Source organism: Adelges cooleyi, unplaced genomic scaffold (genome assembly GCF_023614345.1).
Source record: "Adelges cooleyi isolate 19-005CV unplaced genomic scaffold, UGA_ACOO_1.1 ACOO_flye_CR_arks_rails_tigmint_CR_PRNA_651, whole genome shotgun sequence".
Classification (NCBI taxonomy): Eukaryota; Metazoa; Arthropoda; class Insecta; order Hemiptera; family Adelgidae; genus Adelges; species Adelges cooleyi.
The window spans coordinates 14,681,817-14,701,518 of record NW_026096352.1 but is presented as its reverse complement, the minus strand read 5'-3'; the positions used below and the strand labels follow the sequence as shown (position 1 = coordinate 14,701,518).

General features: G+C 31.1%; 4 protein-coding genes and 1 long non-coding RNA gene across 5 annotated transcripts; 4 read left to right on the top strand and 1 right to left on the bottom strand.

The window, feature by feature from the left end:
• Positions 1-4,104: 4,104 nt before the first annotated feature.
• LOC126844669 (uncharacterized) lies at positions 4,105-5,824 on the top strand. Its single transcript, XR_007686622.1, has 3 exons — positions 4,105-4,224; positions 4,737-4,844; positions 5,602-5,824. It is a non-coding gene; the product is annotated as an uncharacterized LOC126844669 (long non-coding RNA).
• A 150-nt stretch (positions 5,825-5,974) lies between these two features.
• LOC126844313 (kelch-like protein 28) lies at positions 5,975-7,530 on the top strand. The gene is made up of 5 exons (XM_050582426.1): positions 5,975-6,085; positions 6,428-6,536; positions 6,860-7,013; positions 7,144-7,225; positions 7,365-7,530. The coding sequence occupies exons 1-5, from the start codon at positions 6,012-6,014 to the stop codon at positions 7,411-7,413; spliced, it is 468 nt and encodes a 155-aa protein (XP_050438383.1). The 5' UTR covers positions 5,975-6,011; the 3' UTR covers positions 7,414-7,530.
• A 667-nt stretch (positions 7,531-8,197) lies between these two features.
• On the top strand, positions 8,198-8,935 carry LOC126844314 (uncharacterized). The gene is made up of 2 exons (XM_050582427.1): positions 8,198-8,432; positions 8,641-8,935. Exons 1-2 carry the CDS (start codon positions 8,276-8,278, stop codon positions 8,859-8,861), a joined length of 378 nt encoding a protein of 125 aa, XP_050438384.1. The 5' UTR covers positions 8,198-8,275; the 3' UTR covers positions 8,862-8,935.
• Positions 8,936-12,269: 3,334 nt separating this feature from the next.
• LOC126844312 (kelch-like protein diablo) lies at positions 12,270-13,997 on the top strand. The gene has a single exon (XM_050582425.1). It carries the CDS (start codon positions 12,270-12,272, stop codon positions 13,995-13,997), a length of 1,728 nt encoding a protein of 575 aa, XP_050438382.1.
• A 3,009-nt stretch (positions 13,998-17,006) lies between these two features.
• LOC126844542 (uncharacterized) lies at positions 17,007-18,686 on the bottom strand. The gene is made up of 2 exons (XM_050582817.1): positions 18,533-18,686; positions 17,007-17,958 (listed from the first exon to the last, which is right to left on the bottom strand). The coding sequence occupies exons 1-2, from the start codon at positions 18,587-18,589 to the stop codon at positions 17,236-17,238; spliced, it is 780 nt and encodes a 259-aa protein (XP_050438774.1). The 5' UTR covers positions 18,590-18,686; the 3' UTR covers positions 17,007-17,235.
• Positions 18,687-19,702: the final 1,016 nt, after the last annotated feature.

The window sequence follows — 19,702 nt, the reverse complement described above, 5'->3', positions numbered from 1 at the left end:
CCATTTATCGATATGATCGACAGGGATCTCACCAGGATCAACGCAGTGATTGCTTTTGAATACTGCCAAATGACCACGTTCATCAGCATTTAACAGGTTGTCGATTGATTTCAACAATGCCTTCAAAGATTCACTAATTCTTTCCTCATGATCTTTATCGTCTTCGTTGGGTCCATTATTCGGCATTACTTTTAAACTCTCCAATTGGTATCTTATTCCAGCGAAAACATTTTCGACCTTACTTTTAGTTTGAGTCGCCATTTTTGCCACGTCAATCAACACACTATTTTGAGAATCTTTTGCCGGGTCCATTGCTATTACGTAATCCAAAGCTGTGAACATGTACTCTGTTAACGGCTGACATGTTACCACATGTTCCAAGACAGTAATGCCTCTTGGCCCTACCGTATGGGCAAACTCGATAAGGTATTTTGAAAAAGCCATAAATCTTTGTAACACGTCTGTGTATACACACCCTAACAAACGTAGTGTCATGTAGTATTTTGTCTTCACGTTTTCCTCATCGACAATACGATTATCCGTATCTGGTTTGTATATTTTATTTAGGTCCAACAAATGCCCAATTTTTGTTACTAAATCTTTTCCGTTGTACGATTCCATTTCATCGCCTGCCGGTTCCAGACACTTGGCTCTCATTTTGATTTCCTTCCATCCTGAAAAATTCAGAAGCGTATTCAGTGTGTTGGCAAATCGTTCGTTGTCCTCGGTGGGACATAATGTGACTTCACAGACAACAATTAAAACAATCAGTGGTGCGATTGTCAAATTGAAAATCATTTTAACAGAACAAAAGTATTCAAACAATGTAGTAACACGTAGGTATACGTTCTAATGGTTCTAACACAACTGATTGTTTTCGGGGAACAAAATTGTATAGAATATATTACCTTTAGCGTTTATGTACCCACAAGTATATGTGTTCAATACTATTTGTATAAGCACAGTTCAGATGTTTGATCAGTACACACGCATTGTTGTTTACTCAGCTTATATTTCTTTTGTTTTGTAGTTGAAACTCTTACCATACTGTTGCTTTATAGAAATTTCTTTATACACAGTTAAATAAGTCTTCTCGGTGGTGTTTTTAATAAATTATGATTATAGCTTTGTGGTTGATATCGTTAAACTGTTGATTGCAAGGGATATTAAGAGGGTAGCCCGCCTAACGATTTTACCATCGGATGTCATCGGTTGTCTCCGTTTTACACAATAATTGGTTTTTTTATAGTACCTTATAAAAAATCTCTCTTAAAATTATTACGCATATAATAAAATATTATTTTTTACATACAACTATGCAGTATATTATGAATTATGCAAAATCTAATTTTTTTTCTACGAATTCAGTAATGGATAAATCTTCTACATTTCTTACCTCCGTTGAGCTGCATTAAGTCAACAAAATATATATGTAAAAATCTACCAGTCAGACGTGTGGTCATAGAATTTGGTCGCACGAAAATTTAATTCAAATTTAAGTGCTCTAAGTTTATTGCGATGTTTATTTGTTTCACATTTATGGGTAATTAATTCAGCTATGATATCTGAACCCTAGCTCTGGGGGTCGTAAACAATATTAAGGGTATGGACAGGGGGTGGTTTTTGAGTATATACTTAAAAAAAAGCACTTCTTCTGGGCACCGCATTCCATTCTTTATCGTTAGTAATTCGATTTTGATGTTTCATCTAAAATGTATTCCATTAAACACTTAATTATTTATGTTTAGTACGGAAAACTGATAAGCTAAACCAATTAAAACGTTTAACCGGTAATCTATAAACCTAGAGACTAGGATGAAATAATAACATATTTAGGAGCCCATATAGGCTACAGCAAGTACCACATAAGAGCAACCCGTAGTAGTAAAGTCTACCTAAAGTCAATCATAGAGCACACAATTCAATAAAATTTTTAAAGGCAGGTTACTTGTAAATAATTTTATTTTTCATTTATATGCTTCCATTATGGCTTACAAAATTTTAGAAATCATTGTAATTCTAAAACTTTTATTTTCACTAAAACATCAGTGGTTAATTAAATAATTCTTAACAAGTGAACATGAGCATTGTTTAATTGCATTTTTTGTTAATTTAATAATATACAGTGACATTATTTCTAAATTCTTTATTTTACTTCTTATTCCAGCGAAAACTAGTTGGACCTTACTTTCTAATATTTAAGCACAACTGCTTATTATTTGGAAAAACAAATGATATAAACCCTGTTGCCTTGAGCTTTTGTGTACTTAAGTACATATATTCAATACTATTTTATTTAGGATAGCTCGATAGACGTTCGGTCAGTACAAAAGCTTTGTAGTTTTCTCCGCTTTTTGTCTTTACTTTCGTAGTTGAAGCATTCACTTTATTGTTGTGTTAGTGAATTATCAACATGGGTATGTTTTTTTATACAATAAATTCATCTTTTCAGTGTTATTATGATTATAGCTTCATCGTGGTTGATATCGTTTAGCTGTTAATATACGGTGAACTATTACTTGTGCATAGTTTTCGTTGCTTATTTCTTTCTTAAAATAAAACAGCCATAATAACATGATTTTTGGATACCCTTTTTACAGGGCCAGTTATTTTATCATCGGTTAATACAATTATTTTTAAACTCAAAGCTTGTATTGAAGATAGATTTAGTGTGGGACTATAAAATAACATTTTTTTTTATAAAACTAGTCAAATTTTTTTTTATGTTACATAGAAACCAAAAAAAAAAAATTACAATTTCACTGTTGTACATTTCTAGGTTGCTAAGTGTGAACTGAATTAACGGTTGACTGTTTTCTGACGAACATTTTTATTTTACTTTTAAATACGATATATCTGTAACAACAGCAATAAATTATAAATATAAATAATACAATATAATAATAATAAAAATAATTACATTTTCTAGTTTTTAAAAATATTCGACACTTCATTTAAATACATTAATACAACGTTGTTCTAAACCGCTTTGTTAACTTGTAATTTTTGTATTTAAATGAAATTGGACTCGAGTTTAATGTTTTACTACGTTTGTACAAAATAGTAATTCTCCCAGTTTTGTAATAGCAATCATTTTATACGTGTATTCATTGTGAACTAGCAGTTTCGTTGATTTTGTCAAGTTTGTTTGAAATTTTTAGGTGATAAGTAGTTATAAGAATGAGAGAAATCAGAGAAGACAAACCCCGTTCTTCGATAAACGTTGTCAATTCGAAACTCAGATTAGGACGAAATAAAAAAAAAATTATATGATTGGTTTGGTTCACTTGTATGATTTTCCAAATCATCGTCGAGATTCCAATAGTCGGTTATCATTTATCATTAGAATTGGTAAAATTCATAGATTTCTCGATTTTCTTGGACTTTTAAGGAGGACTTGTCGATTCAAGGGAAATGGTTTTTTTTTTAGCAAGTATTATCATCAAACAACAACTTTCTGTTTAAATATTTTCGTATGTCTCACCGAGAATACTTGGGGACACTGTCAAAAGTTGAAACCGATTTAAGAAAAGAGGACACACAATTTTCCCCCGATTTCTTTCCACGAATTGGATTTAAAATTGGTATCACAATATTTACGTTGTGAAAAATCTTACAGCACACTATTTTCTCGCTCTAATTCAATTACAAATTCATTGTCCACTGTAAACGACGAATTGAAGACTCTTGTATCGTTATATTACGAATACATAAATTGCCTACACAATTAAAACTATACTTAGACACATTATTAATACACAAAATAAAAATAGTAATTGGCAATTTCATGACTCGCCTAATTATTTTTATGTTTTACCTAGGTACTAAAATTATAAAACATGAGAATTTTTTTTGTTTTTAACAAACATTTATAATTTAAAGATTTTTGTTTTTTTTTTTTTAACTCAGAAATCAAAATTTAAAAGGGGGTAAAATTATAGTTTTTTTGTATGATAGTATATATAATTATGGTAACAATTAGTATAATTATTGAGGCATGTTTTGCGCCTTGTGTATAGTCGGTACCGGCAACAAAATTAACTTCATTAAAGCCTAATCATTAACGGCTGGGAGATCTATTGATAACGTCATTCACTTGTTCATTCTAATTTGAAATGTCTACCTTTTAAGTTTAAAAAAACAAATCTACTACGGCCTCGGGCTTATTGGGTGTTCTGTTTTTTGCCTTTTTAAACCATTATCGTGTCTAGTTTCTACTATACAGTATGTTATTAGTTTGTTAAATAGTTTTTATTTTTGATTGTGATGAGATATTTCCTTTCTCAGTCCGTCAAACTCGCACTATAGGAATTTAGGCGTATTTGTGTTCCTGCGTAGGTACTGATCAATCTGCTGATGTGATGATGAATCTGAAAATATATTTGAATACCTAGAAATCTTTTCCAGGGACGGCAAGATCATTTTATACAATTTTGAACTTAAAAGTGTCCAGTATTCAATTATAAAATGAAATATCACCAAAGAATCGTACTTTAGAAAAAATAAACAAATGAAAAAAGTTGAAAGGTCGTCTCTTAGATAATGAAGAATTCAAATTTGTTTACAGATTCTTTATCACATCAGTGGATATAACATAAAACCAGGCACCGTTATAACAAAATTACGTCTAACTTGCTATGAGTATTGTGTGTTAGATGGACCGAGACAGAATATATCGCTTTCCAATTGCCTTTAGTTTGAAATTTTTTATAAAGCAAAATATATTTTACTTGTAGACAAACAAAAATGTTCAACATGTTTCCAAAGTACTCTCCACATAATATACCAATCAAAACTTTGAGCATAATGTATGAACATTTTCGAAACTTATACGGGTTTTTCCAGTAAGTTATGTTTTATGACATAATTATAAGCTAATTTCTAAAATGATTTTTTTAAAGTATTAAGGAGTAATAAAAATATTTTGTAAAATTGTTATAGTGTATTAGGTAATGATTTTTTTTAAAGTTTAAGTATACAACGTTGATACTAAAAAATCACCCTGAATGTGTTGAAACATAATTTTTCAGGCGACACAAAAAATATTTAGAAAATAAACAATTGTTAAAGAACATTAGTTTATACACCTAGGATGATTTTTTAGATCTTAAATACTAACCTATGTATTTCTATAATTTTAAACTTTTGTTAATTATAGCATAGCCTTAGTTTTATAAATTATACAAAAATATAAGTATTTACAAAATTATCTTATTTGTATTCTTTAAATAGCAATATATTAGTTTGCTTAGTGGAAAAACAAAAGTTTGTTTTGTGGAATTTTTACAAACTTTATTTTTTTTTATACACTTTTATTATTTAGAATATTTTTGTCCAGTTTTTAATGTACATTTTTATTAGCTGTTTCGGGATCCTCATGTACATGATCAACCAATAATTATCGAAAATAAATACATTGGTTAAAACAAATTAACTTGTCAATATCTCATAGTCATTAATGAAGTACACAAATTTTGCTTTATTATGTGTAGTTTTTATTATATTAATGTAATACATTTTTATGTCTTAAAAGCCATTACAATAACATTATATATGTTTTTTATTAAATATTTATTAATTATAAAGATACCTTTTTTACAGAGAGCAAACCTTATGCGATGTTACGTTGTTATGTGATGATGGCGTTCAAATTTCAGCGCATAAAGCAATTTTAGCATCCGCAAGCCCTATGCTATTAAAAATGTTCGATAGTGGCTTTAATGAAACTAAAGAAATTACTATGCCTATTAAAGACATCGAGTCTGGTATTTTAAAGTCAATTGTAACTTGTACATATACATTTCAGATGGATATCCAGGAAAATAAATTTTGAAGTAATACATAGAAAACAGATAATAACTAATTATCTTTAAACACATTTATTGTAATGATTTTAAATGTTATTTTATTTTTATTTTAGAAACTATTGAGAGCTTCTGACTACTTTCAATTTAAATATGCTAAGGATTTATGTTAGAAAAAACATAAATATCACTAATTGTCTTCATTTTATGAGATTTGCTGAACCAACATCACAAAAATGGCTGTATACTTATTGTTTCTTGTATTGTTTAGAAAATTTCAAGTAAGTGTTTAAGATTGGCATACGTTTGAATAAATCTAGATTTATACTATACTCTGTCCTAAATAACAAAAGCAGCAATTTGCTCATCTCGACTAAGGCCTCTTGCACTGGCAGACCTGTCAATCCCCCTTTACGCGACAGCTGGTATATGAATACTAACGACGATGTCATCCGATAGCCGTCCACTGTGTTGTGTGTAGAAAGAGAATTAGGCGAAGTGCAGCGTGGGGATGCATAAGGATGTGCAAGACGGACCGAATTTTGTCATGTGTTTCTGCCTTTCTTATTTGGGATAGAGAATACGTACATCTATATCAATAATATGTTTATGTTTATTCATAGAACAATTATGGAAACTGAAACACAAATAAACGAAACATATGAATTTAGTTTTGATAATGTTGTTGAGTTTATAAAAAACGATCATTTGCTGGTTGAATTTGAAGAAAAGGTATTTGTAAAATTACAATTTAATTTGATTAATATTTACTCATTTAATTACATATACTATAATTTATTAACACTCAACAAAAAATATCGTTAATTATTCTTAAGTGTTAAAAATGTCAGAAAAATCTAAATTAATTACAATTAATTACAAATCTAAAAGAAATGAGAACATTATTTTTAGTTCTTGTTAAATTATTCAGTAGGTATACTTTTGTCTGTTCTCATTAAGCACTGCTAACTTCTTAATAGGACAATAGTATATATTAAAATTGATCTAATAAAATGTTTATAATTTTCTTTATGCAGTTTTAATATGTATTACAGATCTTCGATTTCATTATTAAATGGATCAAATATGATATAGAGGAACGAAGTAAATATTTATCAAATTTACTGAATTATTTGAGGTTACTTTTAATTTCGAAAAAAGCATTACTACATATCTGTGATGAACCACTAATGAAAAGCCAACATGACTGTAAGTATTTAAACCGATGCTGATCCTACAACAATATATAACATAAATAATGGATCTTTTTACAATTTACATTTAAAATTATTTTCACATAGTATATTAGTGTCCCATAATGGTTTTTAAATATTTATAGGTTTGATACATATCATGAAAAATTATATATCTGTCGATGTTGATGAAAATATTACAAAAACAACAATAAGGACACCTCGTTTGTATGAACCAAATGTAAAAAATATTTGTTTATAGCTTAAAATGTTGATATTTTTGTTAAACATATTTTTGCTGTGTGGGATATCTATAGAGTACTTTTTATATTTGTAGAAAATAAAATATTTGATAATTTGTTTTTAGATTATCTTCGCAATTAAAGGTCAATCCAATGCTGATGATTCTTATATAATGTACATGGATCTGCGGTGCGAAAATGATCTTAATTGGAAATTATGTGATGATTATTCATTTTTTTGTCCACCCCGTCGAAGTGCAACTTTGGCTGTTTTGGAAACTGGAATTCTACTTGCAATTGGAGGTTATGATGTATTAGGAAAATGGAGTAATTGTGTCGATGAACTTGATCTTACTTCTACATCTAAAATGTGGATACCTACAACGCCTTTGCGAAGATTACGAGTTCATATTTCTGTTTGCACTCTAGGAAAGTATATATATGTGGTGTGTATCAGTATTGGTTATTCTTAAAACAACATATCTGAGTCGATCAATACATGTAATATATTGAAAATATATATTTAATATGAGTCTTTTTATGATCTTTGCCGCATAGGTAGGAGGCCTAGGTATTCCAGGAGGAGAAATGTTAAATTCAATAGAATATTATGACACATATTCGAAAGTATGGGACGAAATAAAAGAGCCAATGCCCACCGCTCGGATATATTACAATTCAATAATTCACGACTCTTGTTGATATGTTGTAAGTATAATATTGTATTGCTAATGTATGAAATTAGAAGTTAGGCTTAATTTAACTTTTATTTATAAATTAAACTAAACCTGATGTTTTTAGTCGTTCCCTATTTTATTTGTTTCCTATTTACCCAAACAAAACTATCCAGCAACCGCCAAATGCTAATAACCATAACTACGATACCTAAAAAAATATCTAATATGTTTAAATATAGTATATTTAATGCAATTGATTTTTTTTTTCTATAAAGTTTGGTGGACATAACAACAACAACTATTTAAGTAATGCAGACTGCTATAATCTACAAGAAAAATGTTGGACACAGTGTAATCCTATGCCAACAGCTAATGCTTTAATGGGCATTACAAGTAGAGGAAATTATATACATTTATTAGGCGGTTGTGCAAAATCCAAAGGTGCTTACAAAATGAAGTTAAATGATTCAAAATGGGATACGCTACCTGACATGATCAACGCAAAAGTGTTTGCAAGTAAGTGTATAATAATAATAATGTTTGAGAAGTTTTGTCATTGACTATCTGACGTTTCAAACCTATTGCAGTTTTAGACCCAACCATTTTTCTTTTGCGACCATACTGTAGTATGGTGGATTTTACTTTAACACAGCGATTTTTTGAAATCATCAGTATGACTAATGACAAAATTAATAGATTTATAACACTATATTTTAAAATGCAGATGCCGTGACTATTGGAAACGATTTATTTGTTGTTGGAAAAAATACAAACTGGTGTTTAAAAAAAAATGAAGAAAGACCTGACGGAGTCTTTTGTGAAAGATATATTGCTGAAAAAAACACATGGCAAGAGATTGAGTCATCAAATACACTAAGCGACTATGATCATATAATTTGTCTTAATGATGCGAGATTGAAAACATTTAATATTAACATATCATAAAAATGTAAATATAATATACTATGAAATTAGAAAACAAATTTTTTTAAAAAAATTAATCAAAATTGATTAATACTGTGCAGTGAATTTAAATATATTAAAAATATCCATTAAACATGTTTAATTATTATGTATTTTGTTGGCTAAATGAAAATATAGTGGTTATTTAAACCCACTTTTAGTCTTAAATAAACCCCTAAATCTTAATAAATGTAACAAGTTTTTACCTCTATAGGGGAAAGAGTTAATGATATTTTCTTGGTTTGACAATGTACATTGGTAGTATTATCTAAAAAACAATACACAAGTTTGGTACTAATCTGGCTACATTAGTTGGTCCAACAGTTAAATAGTTATTATTGCTCCAAACTCGATAAGAAAAAGAAACATCATTGTAAATATAATGTTGAGAGTTTAATAATATCACAATGTAATCTATAATAGAATACAATCTACTTGATAGGATTATCATTGTATAATTATTATGAATTTCTATTCTATCATAAAAATCATGTCAAAACATTTACTCGTGGTGGTTATGCGGAACATGTATCAATATTTTAAAATAAAAGACCAATCGACTACTAAAATCAAAATATTTTCAAATTATCGCATATTATAATGTATTCCTAAAATGTACATTGAATTGAATATCTATTTGTATTTAATTAATGCCTCATGCATAGCCTGATGATGCCAACATAAACGAGGAAAATGATTACAATTGCATTTTGGTTGTAAGATAGTTTTTTAGATAATATGCAAAGAGAAACATCGAAGCTAAAATTACTCAGCTTGCTAATTAAACGAATTTTAGTATAACTTAGATAGGTATTTCATTTTTATGTACTTATTTTTACCGAATATATTTTCGTAGGTAGGTACTTGTATCTACTACCTGGACCAAATAAATAAATACAAATAAAACAAAAGTATATAGTAGCTACCTATTGGTTTTAAAAAATTGTCTACATGCTATAAAGTGTAATAAACATGTCTAAATGAAATATTTATACCTTTATTTTCGCTACTAAAAGCGCCTATACAGTATACGTTACCTACACCTATACACCTATACCTTATACTTTTTTCCCATAATAATAAAACAAAAAAAAGCCAGCCCATGTTTTGTAACATGCAGTAAATTTAATAAAAGTACTACGCCTTTCGTTATTATGTTGGCTAAACTACATTAAGCGCAGTGCTATTGATTTTATTGTTAGCTGCTGTCCCACACACCTTACCCAGCTGTCTCCTTAGTCCTACGGCAAGCAGCTTACGAACAACTTGGGGAATTTGCTCGCATCGAACACAAAAGGTATTTGTTACGTTTTATTAGTCTTTTTGTAGATAAGATTTTACATATTGTTTGTATTTATTTATTTGTATATTGTATTTATGGTGGCTACCGCGCCTCCGCCTCTTCCTTTTTAATTTTTACGGCCTTTAAACTTAAAACGCAATCATAATAGATATATCAAACGGAGTGAAAATACATTGCTCCTATTTCTGTACAATACAAATCAATGATTACAATTTCAAACATATTAACTAAATCTGGCAGTGAATTAATCAGATTCAAACGCTTCAATGCGAATATTGTGAAACCTGCGTGTTCTGTACTGGTTTATATACTGTGTTAAACTTCTCTGATGGATTTTACTGATATTATAATTTACTGAATCTAATTAATTTGGTTTTCTTTGCAGTTGTTTTACTATGTTTTATTATATACTGTGCTACATTTTTCTTACTTACCCTTTTACTGCTTATGTTTGGAATCTATATTTATATATGTTGATGCTGTGGCTATATTCCATTAGCCCACTATAAATCCTCTAAATCTACACAAAAAGTTTATACATCAGATAATTCCACGTATCCTTGTTGTTACTATTTACAAAAGCCACTTACTTCTTCTTCGAACTACGAAAATGGATTTATTTATGAGATTAAATGAATGCTGGTAGTTATTTTCACGATTGTCGAATTTAATATAAATAATAAAAGCCAAATCTGGCAACAATAGATTAAATATAAATATAGTTTAAATCGACAGTAACTAGAATAATTATTTACAAAGGAGAGAACTTCTTAAATTATTTCTTTAGATAAATTTAATTGACAGTTAAATCCTTCTATACATTTATTTTAATCATTGGTGGTTATATTATACACTAGCACTATTTGTACATTTTTTTGTGTTTTCTTTAAGTCCAAATACATTCTTAAGTCTTGACCTTTTTTTATTCGAAATTCATTTCTTAAAAATTCTTCAGTTTTTACTAATAAAATATACATGGAATACCAAATTTTAATAAATATAGGCATAGAACATACCTCATTATACCTCATTTTCACACTATATAAAACGGTTTAAACGAATGTTTCAATGATAGATTTAAAAAAAATAATAATAATATTACAATTTTTGTTTAAATGTACCCTAATAATTATTTTTAATAATGAAGTTTAAAAATATTTAATGTAATAGATGCACTAAATTTCAAGTTGGTAAACCTAAAATTGGCCATAATATATATTTGTTTAGTTCTTACTTTTAGTAATAGCAATATTTAAAATCGGTTATAACAATATTTTTCCAATATGTACCTATAATTTATTTGCGACCCACCTTCTGTCTAATTTTCAGCTCTTAAATCCTATAGGTAATTGGGAATCCAGAATTAAAAAAACACCATCTTAAAATAATAACATTCTAAACATAATTAAAAGATGCATAATAATGCATGATGTTTGTTTTATAATAATATTCTTAATATTCTTTAAAAATATTGGCATGATCCGGCCATTATTCTCGAAAATATAGTTAAGAAAGTTAAGTATGTTAAGATGTAGTTAAGTTTTAAAAAAAATAAGTTTTATCGGTTGTCCTCGTTTTTAAGTAAACTTTTCCACTGTTAACGTTCCTAAAAATTAATTAACTTTTGTATATTATTTCTGATTAATTGATATATGAGTAATTAAAATCGACCAAGCTAAAAATAGAAAAAATATATCAACTCCTTGACTTAGCGAAGTTGTAGCTAATCAAATTTGAAAGTAGACAAATTAGCTGATTTGTTGAGGGCGAAGAAGTGGACGTTTTCAACTTTTGCCCCATAGAGTTACTATTTTGGTTGTTGTTGTTATTGGTAAGCCGCGATAAATTCTAAATAGACTATTAGTGTTTCAATATATTAAAGTTAGTTTTTTTTCAAAACCTAACTAAATAATTGATAGTGCATTTTTAATATTTTTATGGCCGAAAAATAAACCTATACACTATTTGTATATTTTATACGATTGAAGAGAAATTGTACGTTTTTTTTTTCTAACACTATTTTTGTTTTCAACAGGTACCTGTTATACGACAAGTGGGGAAATTGTGTAATTTGTCTACACTCGAAAATGGAACCCGAATCGCCTTCGGTGTTAAAGCTGACGCATGTGTCAGAGAAACATCCAAGAAGTGTACTCGCTGAGTTCAACGTGATGCGTCGCCACCGTGAACTGTGCGACATCGCACTCAGAGTGAACAACCGCAAGATATACGCACACCGTATTGTGCTTTCCGCGTGCAGCCCTTATTTCCGTGCAATGTTTGTCGGCAACTTGATTGAATCTCGCCAAACCGAAGTGACCATACGGGACATAGAGGAACCGGCCATGGAATTGTTGGTCGAATTTTGTTACACTGCGCGTATCACAATCGAGGAGTCCAACGTCCAGTCGCTTTTGCCCGCCGCTTGTCTGTTGCAGTTGCCCGAGATCCAAGACGTTTGCTGCGAGTTTCTAAGAAGACAACTGGACCCCACAAACTGCCTCGGCATCAAAACGTTCGCCGACACACATTACTGTTTGGATTTGTTGCGCGTGGCCGACAAGTACACGTTGCACAATTTTCAAGAAGTCATGGAAAACGAAGAGTTCTTCATGTTGCCCCTCACGCAGTTGATCGATTTGCTTGCCAGCGACGAGTTGAACGTGAAAACCGAAGAACAAGTGTTCAACGCGGCCATGTCTTGGGTGAAGTACGACATACCCGACAGACGACATCATCTCCCCCGGGTCCTCCAACATGTAAAATTGCCACTATTGAGCCCGAAATTTCTGGTCGGCACGGTCGGAAACGACTTGCTGGTTCGCAGTAATGAAATGTGTAGAGATCTTGTGGACGAAGCCAAAAACTACTTACTTCTGCCCCAAGAACGGCCTCTGATGCAAGGACCCAGAACTCGACCCCGCAAACCCGTTCAACAGGGTCAAGTGCTGTTCGCCATCGGTGGTTGGTGCAGTGGAGACGCTATAGCTTCGGTGGAACGTTACGATCCACAAACGGAAGATTGGAAGGTCCAAGCTCAAATGACCAAGAGACGGTGTGGCGTTGGCGTGGCCGTACTCGACGATTTGTTGTACGCGGTCGGTGGACATGACGGCCAAGCGTATCTGAACAGCATGGAACGCTACGATCCACATACTAACCAATGGTCTTGTGACGTTGCTCCGACGTCTTCGTGCCGGACCAGCGTTGGCGTGGCCGTTTTGGAAGGTTACATATATGCCGTCGGAGGTCAAGACGGTATCCAGTGTCTGAATCACGTCGAGCGTTATGATCCCAAAGAGAACAAATGGACTAAAGTGGCGCCGATGACCACGCGGAGATTAGGCCTAGCCGTTACAGTTTTGGGAGAACATTTGTACGCAATCGGCGGCTCGGACGGTCTGACCCCTTTGAACTCCGTCGAACGGTACGACCCGAAGCAAAACAAATGGACCAACGTGGCCTCAATGTCGACACGGAGAAAACATTTGGGATGCGCCGTTTACAAAGACATGATATACGCAGTGGGCGGACGAGACGACGTCATGGAGCTGAGCAATGCAGAAAGATACAATCCACAAACTGACGAGTGGTCGCCGATTGTCGCGATGACGTGTAAACGGAGTGGCGTAGGATTGGCAACGGTCAACGGACAACTATTTGCAGTCGGTGGATTTGACGGATCGGCCTACTTGAAAACTATTGAGATGTATGATGAGAATCAGAATCAATGGAAGCTCTGTGGCAATATGAACTACAGGAGGCTTGGAGGCGGGGTAGGTGTAATGAGATTCTCTCAAACCAACAGCAACTAATGAATGAACCTACTTTACTTTTTAAAACATTAATTGCTTTACATTTTTTTTTTTTTTTTTTATATACTTATGTTACCATTATTGTGTATAATTTGTTTTGTAAAGTTTTTGTTAGCTTCGATGCGGAGCTGAGAAGTTGTAATAATTCCAAAACACCTGTGACCCTTGCTCTAATATGCTCCGTCCTACCAATGACCCGACCCCGCTGTGCTGTCATTTTTAAAACTTATTCATATCGGTTTTGTACAGATCAATATCTCATATATCATCTACCTATCATTATTATTATTATTTATTTATTTTTTGTAGTCGTTATTATTATTATTTTTAGTTAGACAATTGACATTAGACAATGCTGGTATTCTTCAGAGTACAGCAACATTTTTAGGCACAAACCGCGTATTTAACAGTAATTACTATACCCTAAGTTTACTCGAACATTTAATTGTCGATTTAAAAATATGACTAAGTTATAAATTAAAAAATAATATAATAATAAAATGCATACTAATATTTGAGTATTTAAACTTAAACATAAGGTATTTAACTTAAAAATACTTATATAAATAAACGAGTTGTATTCATGATTGTTTTAAATGCGCTAGCGAAATTTTTTGAGAAATAAAAATAAAATATATGATATTAAATATCTTTATGTTATACAACAAAATCTAATATTGTTTTTGATTAGTTCTTCAAAACAACAATAAAGGAAAAATTAAAAAAAAATTATAAATAAATATTTAGTAACTAGTATAATTACATAATAGTATCATGTAGTATAACTTTTAGACATCTTGTTGTAAAACGGCGAAGTTTGTTAAATGTATCTAATACATATAAAATCTACAAATTCAAATTTAACGATTATGTATGCTATTGCTTTAATATAATAATATCATGTAGCGATTAACGATAGTGACAACATGTACCTATGTAACCTATGTTTAATTTACCAAATAAGTTGAATCATGAATAAATGAGTGGAAATTTATACTTATGACTTATTATCTTATTTAATATATTTTCATGCTGTACTTGGGGTAATATTATTAAGTAAAATTATATTATTATTTATTTAAAAAAATGGTCTTAACGATGGTTGTACTTCATCTAAAAAAAATATGAAATAACATTTAACTACTTTTTCTATAATTCCATTGCGCTATTTGTTATAAATATATCCATTGAAAAGTATTCTTATTTTTTAATAGTTTTAAAATTTAAAAATTAACATAAAAACATTAAGAAAATGTTACAATTAAAAAGTATAGAAATAAAAAAAATTTACTAATTTATGCATTGATCTTAAGTACAAAAAAATTCAAAGTCATAGCAAACGAACAGGCTGATGAAAATTACAATTTCAAACATTACAATTTTTTTAACTGTTTGTCTACATATTTGCTGAATTAAAAACTTATGTTCCCATTCCAACGAACAAAGTCCATAATTATTTTACGTATAAGGGTAAACATAATAAAAATTAATAGGTAAACATTTTCTAAGTATTAAAAAAAAAAACTTTCAATTTACTCATATTTTCCAAGAAAATGAGTTTCTTACATCAGATGGATCTGATGGAAAATCTACCGTATAAACTTAATATAGTGAACACGGGATCCAAAACGTATACTACCACAATACAGGGGAAGGAAAATTATAATTGGGGTAATTAAACTATTCGTAAATTTATTTATTACTCAAAAAAAAACCTGTACAAGTTAGATAATAATCGGTTCAATAATAACAAAATAGTAGACAATGGCCAAGCACATATGACGATAGATCCAAAAGAATTGAACAAATTAAAAAACTACATACTGTTATTAAAATGGTTATACAGTAATATGTAAATTAGTTTTAAAAAAAAATTCAATCTACACATTTGCCTTGTTATTGTTACAAAAAACAATATATCGACAAAACAAGGAAAACTTAAGTACATATAAATGCTGGTAAAGACCTATTAAACAAGTACCTACACGAGTTCCCTAATTGATAAGATTAATAATAATTCGATATTTTACACGTGCCACGATTATTATACATTTAACGTTTTATGTTAAATGTATGGTATTAATTTAAACAACAAAACACAGACACTGATCAAATGATAAGTGCGTCTGTTCGTTTATGATTCGTTTTGCATTTGGCTGCATAAGTACCTAAGTAGTCTATAAAATTGTATAGACTACTTACCTACTATTAACACTATAATATAATATAATCAAACCTGAGCAATGAGCATTATTAAAAGCCAAATGCATTCATGAAATTTTTAATTCCGTTTGTTTTGGCGCGGTTACAAAGATTGGCTTAACTGTCAACAACTTGTTAAAGTTGGTTGCCGGCTCGTTGGGAAACTTATTACACTCTACATGTCAACCAGAGTACAAATCATTTAGTATAAGTGAGTGTCTGGTATAACGGATATAAAAAGCAAATATAATGGCAAACCAAATGATATCCACGCTTTCTATGTAGGGTTATTAAAATCTTACATCAAATGCGATCACTTGCTCCAACTTGGTTTTCACAACAACGAGTTTGCGGACACTATGGTCTTATTAATCCTAATTTAAATTAACATTGTATTAAAATTACATAAATTAAATTTTATTGTGTTACAAAGTAGGTATTATAATTGAATAATTTTCGGATTTAATGATTTCAATAGTTTGTGATGTAGTAAAACATAAAAGTCAAAATTTCATTTTACCACCCGAGTTTTTCTAAAATTTTAGAATATAACAATACTAGGTTTTTTATTCATAAAAATATCATTAATTTACCCAAATTATTGTCAAAATATTGCTATGTAGTAGGAAATATTTTAACAATGAAAAAGAAGAAGCGTAATTTCATATGACAACACGGATATCGTTTTTTAAATAAGTATGTTTTAGTACATAATATGTACATATTATGCACATTACGCCAAAAAACAAAGTCAGTATGTATTCATATTAGAATAAAACTATTTCAAAAAAAAAATAAGAAACTGTATTAAAACAAGATATCACTATTTACTTTATATTAAACAATATTAAATGTACCTATTGTAAGAAGTATTCTCCGTCACGTGGGATCTGGAAAAGGTGCAGATCGTACATAATAATAGATAAATATGTATATATATATATATATATTATATATGTGTACATATACATTATTTGTCCTGCATACTATTACATTATTTTAATTTTTATTTTAACATGGGTGGAGTACATTAATATTATAGGTGCATCCTTTTGGAACGCACTGCACTGGTCTTCGACGCCGACGTCTTCGACGCAGACAGCATCGACTCTATGTTGCCTAAATAGTTGTCTAGCCTTTTGACGAAATCGGGCTCCATAAGGAGTTTCCTGGTTTCCGTGAAAAAGGTCTTCTCCCATTTGGCCACTTGCGGGTCGCTGGCCATCTTGATAACGGCCTCACCGCCTTCCTTGACGATCTCAGGTAGTCGAGGTGACGTGAGCGTCCTGATTGCTGCGTCCACGGTACCGGCTTCCGCGTGTGCCTCGTTGATCTCTCCTAACTTCTCCAACACCACCCGAACCGCGGTGATCAGCAGGCCCACGGATTGTGAACCCACCGGCGATGTCATCACCCGCTGAGCCGCGTCGCCAATGGCGCCCATCACCCGAGCGGCCTCGGGCCCGCTTAACGCGGCCTTCCACGCTTCGCCTATCTCGCGTCTGAGCTGCGCCACCTCAGGTTTGTTCAGCTCCTTGTCGACGACATCCTCCAACGTGTCTCTGACCTCGCCCCGTTCGACACGCTCTCGCGCCTCCTCCGTCAGCTCCGCTTCGGCACGCTGCAGTTTTAGGTTGGGCTTGAACCGCGCATCGTTGGCCATTGATCCAGCTTGGTCTACCGTTGACAGCGATTCATCCTCAAAGTCAGCGGTTCGAAAACTATACTCGCTGTCGTCGTTGCCATACTCGAATCTGGCCTGCAATAATAAAAACCGCTCGATGAGTAACGAATATTTAAAAATTAAAAATTATGGAAAATAATTACATCATGTTACAAAATTGTGTTTTTAATACTTTCCACTACTAAATTATAACATGTAGTGTTTACAAAATGTATTTACACCGTGAGTGAAATATTTATTAAAGTTTGTACCTTAAATCAAACTTTATGTTAATATTATATAAATCAATTTATTATTATTTTTTTTTAATAAGTAAATATACAATCTTAAATAACAAAAATCATGTAATGATAATGATCATGTAAAAATAATGTAATTGGCAAAGACAAATTTTTTTAAATATCAATAATAGTTAAAATAATAATACTCTTTAGGTTGGCCGTGGAAAGTAATATGTAAAAAGTGCGTGACTTTATAGATACAATTCCAAGTTAAATACATAAGTGTGTTTAAATACTCGCCCGTTTCTTGTTAAGTTAAAAAATTAAAATTAAAAAAAAAAAAACCAATCAGTTATTTCTTGGCTCCGACTCTTGCGCGGTACGGCCAGACTTTAGACCTTTATTCTTATATTCTTATAAATGTTTACCTTGACCAAGACTAGTGCGGACAACAGCAGACACACGACAACGTTGATTTTTGCCATTTTCCACAATCGGTGATGATACTTATTATATTTGGTTGTATAATATATTAAAATATTCTGTAGGACTTTGGGTTCGATTGGCTCGGGCCCGTTGCTTTTATAGACAGAATAAACAATGCAAGCAACGGCTGTTCTTGTTTTTTTGGTAATTTGTTACACTGCCACAATATAGCCTTTTGTCCCGTTTGTTGTGCGCCATCCATTATTTTGCGGTTTTTCTCTTACACAATAAAATATATAATTGGTCCGAATGGATCCGCCAAATGTTCTGTACACTCCGCATTTACCTGTGTAACCGAAAAATGCAATAGTTTATTTCAAAACAACACAAACAAATTAAATATTATACCTAAGTATTAGTTTTCCCCATTTTATTCTTTCGGTACATATGCGAAATAAACATACCTATATTACATACAGGGTGATTTTTGTTTTATCATGGTCCACTCGATATCACATGTTCATCACACATTACATTTTCCCATGTTCCTGCCCCTTTCCCTAACTAATTATTTTTATATAAACTTTTTAAACTTAAATGGTAACGCAGACATTTCATTAACGTACTAAAAATGTTGACTGGTCGATAACAAGTTTTGGATAATTATTTTTGAACTTATTCAAGTTTCAAGTTTAGGGCAGGAGGAAAAGTGGAGTGTAGTACGATTTTTATCCGTCCTAACTTAAGATCTTGAAACTTTAAAAATAGCTGTTCAAAATTGGTTATCAACCAGTCGACAATTTTTAGTAAAATATTCTCAATTAAAAAATTTACTATAATAAAATATCCAATTTGGGAGGGGGTTGAATAACAATAAAAACTTGTGAAAAAGTGTTTTCACTATATATATATCTATTGAGTTTCTTCAAGTCTTCCCCCCCCCTCTATACCACCAAAGATCTGGATATAATTACAATGAATAATGCGGTTACTGCTTGTTAACACTATTTATTAGGCAAAACACCTGTCTGCGAGTTTTTAACTAATTGACATTATGTCTATATTGTACTAAGCGGCGCAGATGTCAATATTTTAAGTTGTACATTTCAAAACTGTAATTTTTAACACAAATTTACCTTCACAAGTGTTTTTGCGTACATTATTATGTTTTA

What these genes read in the sequence shown, in the direction of transcription:
- LOC126844314 (XM_050582427.1), top strand. Translation starts at nt 8,276, where the DNA reads ATGCCAACAGCTAATGCTTTAATGGGCATTACAAGTAGAGGAAATTAT. An exon ending in CAACGCAAAAGTGTTTGCAA is followed by an intron (nt 8,433 to 8,640) that starts GTAAGTGTATAA and finishes TTTAAAATGCAG; the next exon opens with ATGCCGTGACTATTGGAAAC.
- LOC126844312 (XM_050582425.1), top strand. Translation starts at nt 12,270, where the DNA reads ATGGAACCCGAATCGCCTTCGGTGTTAAAGCTGACGCATGTGTCAGAG.
- LOC126844542 (XM_050582817.1), bottom strand. Translation starts at nt 18,589, where the DNA reads ATGGCAAAAATCAACGTTGTCGTGTGTCTGCTGTTGTCCGCACTAGTC. An exon ending in CCGCACTAGTCTTGGTCAAG is followed by an intron (nt 17,959 to 18,532) that starts GTAAACATTTAT and finishes TTATTATTGCAG; the next exon opens with GCCAGATTCGAGTATGGCAA.
- LOC126844313 (XM_050582426.1), top strand. Translation starts at nt 6,012, where the DNA reads ATGAGATTTGCTGAACCAACATCACAAAAATGGCTGTATACTTATTGT. An exon ending in TGGTTGAATTTGAAGAAAAG is followed by an intron (nt 6,537 to 6,859) that starts GTATTTGTAAAA and finishes TATGTATTACAG; the next exon opens with ATCTTCGATTTCATTATTAA. An exon ending in AATGAAAAGCCAACATGACT is followed by an intron (nt 7,014 to 7,143) that starts GTAAGTATTTAA and finishes AAATATTTATAG; the next exon opens with GTTTGATACATATCATGAAA.